The 6000-nt window shown below is 38.9% G+C and overlaps 2 protein-coding genes across 8 annotated transcripts in view; one reads left to right on the plus strand and one right to left on the minus strand.

Moving 5' to 3' along the window:
• vti1a (vesicle transport through interaction with t-SNAREs 1A) overlaps window positions 1-444 on the minus strand; it is a gene marked incomplete at its 5' end in the record, with an annotated part of 111063 nt that extends 110619 nt beyond the window's left edge. For all 5 annotated transcript variants that reach the window (XR_006827533.1, XM_046065132.1, XM_046065131.1 and 2 more), the window contains 1 exon segment: window positions 386-444. Coding sequence is in view for 4 of the 5 variants with exons in the window: in XM_046065132.1 (XP_045921088.1) it covers window positions 386-444 (59 nt within the window).
• naa40 (N-alpha-acetyltransferase 40, NatD catalytic subunit) overlaps window positions 1-6000 on the plus strand; it is a 181026-nt gene that overhangs the window by 171388 nt on the left and 3638 nt on the right. The window lies entirely within an intron of this gene.

The following is a 6000-nucleotide window of genomic DNA, read 5'->3' on the forward strand; positions in this document are numbered from 1 at the left end:
TGATGCATGGCTAGACAGGTCTCAGCGTGGTGGATTTGGAGGTAACTAATCACTGTGACATAACAAGACAACTGCAACAACAATTTGTCTCTGTCAGGTGACTTTGCTCGTTTTTAAACAGGCAACATGAAGACTCCCACCTCAAGATAATGGCTTGAAATGTGTCATAGGGGTGTCACTTAAAAGCAGATTACTGGAAAGTAATCGTGTGAGGAGGAAGCCTCCTTTCTGCCATATGAAGCGTGTGCGTGTCTGCATGTCATGTCACCAAAAGGATAATACAGGTGCCGTTGTCTGGTGGCAGGGAAAATGGTCCCCTCCCTCTTTGCACAAATTCATTATTTAGAAAATGGGAAGAGGAGAAAATTACTGATCAAAGACATACCAACTCTCTGACTTCTTCAAGCTGTTTGTCGACATTTAGAACCAGCTGTGTCTTCTCCTCTGAAAGGGAAAAAAACAGCAACATATTGATCAGCCGACAGAGGAACAGCGCTTCATGACAACAACCTAACTCCCCCGCAACGGGGGAAGAGAGGGGGAGAGAGAAAGAAAGAGACTGGGAGAAAACAACACACGAGGACACATTTGAAGATATATTTACACATTCTCTCTACACGACGAGCCAACATTTGATGTCTCTTAGTTATTGGCGTCTATGAGGCCTTTGTTGGTTTCTGTTGAGGAGCAGTGAGACACCTTGTGCCAACTCAAAGGGAAGGGAGGTGTCAGCTTTGCTCACTTGCCAGAAGTATGAGTCCCACTCAGAATGACTAACGCGCCGCTCTACACCTCACCCCGTGGCTGCTCTTCCACATTACCCATTGAAACTCATTATGACTTGCGAGAGTTCCAAAGAAGCATGTAAACTACTGTACATCTCATCCAAGGCAGCAACAATACCACGTGATTTCTGTACATATAAGGACTGGCCTCTGTTCTGATATTAGCTTGACATGTAGAGGTCTGGTCTGGTACTTTAGCAATCAAGCATCATTAACGCAACATATTTTATTGGGGATTGTTAACATGAACAAAGACTCAGATCTCCCAAATTCATACTTTTTAATAATTCTAAACAATTTTATATACTACACACCAATCGGCACAGTGAACTGATTTAGCATCTTGTATTATTGCTAGGCGATATGGCCAAAAATGTTTTTATTATTAATATCACTCAATCTCAATAATTATCACAATAAATGTCCAATCATTATTTCTTTCAAGTTCAAAGGCTGAGTGAAAGCTGAAGAAACCAGATGGTTCATTAAAGGTTAATGGTTCTTTAAAGTCAGAACATGACAAACAATTGCCAAACAGTAGATCACTTAACAAAGCTGATGTAGAACATTCCAAAGCATTATGATAATATCTTGTTCAGCAAATACGCATGAGTTAAAATTAAGTAAAATCTCTTTCTCAGTCTATTTTAAAACAAATATCTTTATAGAAAAATTAAGTGCTAATTTGTTGTGATTCAAATTAATTAAATGATACATTTATTTAACATGGGTGGCACAGTGGTCAGCAAGAAGGTCGTGGGTTCAAACCCCAGTTTCCCCGGCCTTTCTGTGTGGAGTTTACATGTTCTCCCCGTGTCTGCGTGGGTTCTCTCCAGGTGCTCCGGCTTCCTCCCACCATCCAAAGACATGCAGGCTAGGTTGATTGGTTACCCTAAAATTGTCCTTAGGTGTGAGTGTGAGCGTGAGTGATTGTTCGTCTATGTGTGGCCCTGCGATGGACTGGCGACCTGTCCAGGGTGTACCCCGCCTTGCACCCAATGTCAGCTGGGGTTGGCTCCAGCACCCACGCGACCCTGTACGCAGGATAAGCGGTTGACGATGGATGGATTTATTGAACATTTGTTATATTGTTGAGGAAAATTATATTGCAATAATTATCAGTATTTTTTACTGGCCATCCCTAGCTTGTATACCAAAAAAATTCAACATACTTTAACATGTAACACAAGTAACTGTATTTATTGTATACTGTATACTGTGTGGTTGAAGTGTACATCATTGTGTCATTTGTGAATACATACTAAAAACCTTTTTTAGACCTAGTATGTAATATGGATTTGGGAAATGCAAACCGTGACAGCGAACCAACAGGCACAATATCAGGACCATCAGACCAAAGCAGCTAAGTGGAATTCAGACATTATTTATTTTATTATTTACACTTGTGCTTTTTCTACTGTGACATGTCAAAATGTCTTTTGTAAAAGAGGCCTTTAGGGCTTCTCGGTTCTGAGTCCTCCTGCCAAGAAAAAATATTTGCATTATTTATACCTACATTTTACATTGAGTCATGGACCAAGGTTCTCTAGTCACTACTTTCACGCTAAATCATCACAACTTATTTCAGTTGTTAGTCAGCCTTTTCCATAAATAGTATAGATGGAGGCCTTAATTTCTCCTCTGAGCCATTTTTGAAAGCGTCATGAAGTCTGGCAAACCGAAAAAAAACATTGTTTTAAGCATACCTAAGATAAATGATGATCAGCATAAAAAGGGAAATACAGAAAGAACTTAACATCTTTGAGAAGACAGACAATCTTAGTAAATCGTTTTTTTGTTTATTTTTGAGAAGATTACACTGTATATAGTCAGAAAAGAGGTGATCCAAGACAGAGTAGGGCCAATCTCAGTTTTCTCTCTCAAAAACAAAGCCACTCAGAAAATCTTAACAGTGATCAAATCAAATATTTCTCTTTTAAATTAATATTATTTGAGATAAATTCTTAAAAGTAATCATTTATATTGAAAATACTTTTTATGAAATAAGAATCATGAGTAGCAGCTTTAACGGGATAAATAATCAACGGCATTTTAAATAATTGAAATGCAAAGTCAACAAAACTTCAAGCTCCAAAGCAAATCACAAGGCTATCAGTTGTGGGATTGCAATATCGTAACAAAAAAAAAAAAAAAAAAGTTAAGCCAAGGTCTTCATTTCTCTGGCACTGTGGGCCAAAATTACCTTTTGCCAGTCCTCAAATTCATTTTTAAAACCTGTGTCCAACCTCCGACCTACACAGTAAACAGCCAGAGGCGATTCACTGAAAGGTGAGATAGTGCTTTCTTGCTCAAACTCGGGCCCAAACTGGAGGGCTGTGAAATATGTATGGATATTTACAAAGACTACAGTCTGCTGACGGACGGATGAGGAGTTTTGTACACAGTAGCGAGGCAAATAAAGAAGTAGAACTTGGCAAAAAAAAATGTTTTGCTTGAAACAATGTCCCATATTTGAGTTTGAGCAATGATTGACAGGCAATCTCTTTCCATTAACACTCAAAAGGTGGAGAAGGGGAAAAAATGACATTTATGTTTCATGGAACAAGGCCTAACATTGCATTGTATTCTTATTCAAATATTCCTTGAATCTTAGGTTTTGGGGGGATGGTAACAAATAAATACATAAACACACATTCATTTGATTGTTACATGAATGACAGTCAAGGACATTTTTTCCTCATACACCCTGGCCATTATCAGCAGTTGTGCACATGTGAAATAAAGAGATACAACAACAGCAATGACAAAAGCCCTTTGTCTGGAGATATATTAATGTATTAAATAGAGGGCTGTCAAACCACGGACAAAATTCAGCCACTTCAGGAGGAAGAACCAGAGGGATTTAAGAAAGGAAAGACGAAAAGCCTTAATGAGAACGAAGGGAATTGAAATTCAACTGTAAACTATTCTGTTGGTGGCAGAAGACATTGAACAACTACTTATGGTTGTAATGTGTTTCCTGGCTTTGTACATATTCATATGGGCTTACTCTGACACAGTCAACAGATGGCGAGAGGAAGCAATGTGGAATTAAACCGTGGAATGGGCTGCCATGAATGCCAATTCCAAAACAGAAAATATTCAGTCAAGCTAGGTTTTGTAAGAGTGCTGTTACCAATGAGCAGGACTGAGTCCAGAGAAGGAGATAAAAGAACATGTTGGATGCAGTTTTTCAGCAGTCAAACTGAAAACAAACTACTAGCAGTGGACAATACAATTAAGCCAGCACCACCACATTTACAGCAGTTCCTTTTCATTTATTTTATGTTTTGTGCAGTTGACATTAATCCCCAAACATGCAATATTACTTCACACTGAAAAATACCAGTGGAATTTAAAAAGTAAAAAGTAGCTGTTAAAAAACAGATATGATAAAGATATTTCTGCTGTGTGATAGATTGAAGCTTGTAATACTAGGGTCCTACTGCAACCTGTGAGTATAGCAGCACCACATGAGCGTATGATCTATTTCAACATCTGTAACCTGTGTACAAAAGGCTGTGCCTGTTGCCACCCATTTTTAAATCTGCTTGAAATTGCAGACATGGTTATGCCATTGAGCCTATTTATTATTAACGTACTGAGCCTCAGAGTGTGTGCTTTGGTCAAAGCGTGTCCTAACAAATTTACATTAACCATTTGACAAATAAAGGAACTCTGAGTGGGACTCACAACCTGCCATCAGGATACAAGTTCAAATCAACTTGATCATCTCTGCTTCATGCCATACCCTATTTTTTGTCTTAAACCATACCAAAGAAAACATTGTCCAAGTTACTATGCATGATATCATGTTCAGTTAGTTTGACATAGCTAACAGCACTAAACACTACAATACCGTGAAAGTGAAATAATTTAATAATGACGAATAATGTTTCTGAGCCTTTGATAGAATACAAGGAGAATACAAGAAAAAAATAGTTCAAGCAAATTCAAATTCATTCAAATACTGAGTTGACTGAATGGGTACTTCCATTTGAACACCTGAATGGTAATTTGGTAATGTAGTTCATCCATCCAATTTTCTACCCATTTTCTATAAGCACTTATTCAATGTCAGTTATAGGGGTTTCAACCTATTCTAGCATTTCTGAGCAGAAGGCTGTGTACTGCAATAATAACACACAGACAGGCTCATTCAGACCTACAGTGCCTTGCGAAAGTATTCGGCCCCCTTGAACTTTTCGACCTTTTGCCACATTTCAGGCTTCAAACATAAAGATATAAAACTGTAATTTTTTGTGAAGAATCAACAACAAGTGGGACACAATTATGAAGTGGAACGAAATTTATTGGATATTTCAAACCTTTTTAACAAATAAAAAACTGAAAAATTGGGCGTGCAAAATTATTCAGCCCCTTTACTTTCAGTGCAGCAAACTCTCTCCAGAAGTTCAGTGAGGATCACTGAATGATCCAATGTTGACCTAAATGACTAATGATGATAAATAGAATCCATCTGTGTGAAATCAAGTCTCCGTATAAATGCACCTGCTCTGTGATAGTCTCAGAGGTCTGTTTAAAGCGCAGAGAGCATCATGAAGAACAAGGAACACGCGAGGCAGGTCCGAGATACTGTTGTGGAGAAGTTTAAAGCCGGATTTGGATACAAAAAGATTTCCCAAGCTTTAAACATCCCAAGGAGCACTGTGCAAGCAATAATATTGAAATGGAAGGAGTATCAGACCACTGCAAATCTACGAAGACCCGGCCATCCCTCTAAACTTTCAGCTCATACAAAGAGAAGACTGATCAGAGATGCAGCCAAGAGGCCCATGATCACTCTGGATGAACTGCAGAGATCTATAGCTGAGGTGGGAGACTCTGTCCATAGGACAACAATCAGTCGTATACTGCACAAATCTGGCCTTTATGGAAGAGTGGCAAAAAGAAAGCCATTTCTTAAAGATATCCATAAAAAGTCTTGTTTAAAGTTTGCCACAAGCCACCTGGGAGACACACCAAACATGTGGAAGAAGGTGCTCTGGTCAGATGAAACCAAAATCGAACTTTTTGGCAACAATGCAAAACGTATGTTTGGCGTAAAAGCAACACAGCTCATCACCCTGAACACACCATCCCCACTGTCAAACATGGTGGTGGCAGCATCATGGTTTGGGCCTGCTTTTCTTCAGCAGGGACAGGGAAGATGGTTAAAATTGATGGGAGGATGGATGGAGCCAAATACAGGACC

The sequence above is a fragment of the Micropterus dolomieu genome, linkage group LG12, assembly GCF_021292245.1.
Source record: "Micropterus dolomieu isolate WLL.071019.BEF.003 ecotype Adirondacks linkage group LG12, ASM2129224v1, whole genome shotgun sequence".
Lineage (NCBI taxonomy): Eukaryota > Metazoa > Chordata > Actinopteri > Centrarchiformes > Centrarchidae > Micropterus > Micropterus dolomieu.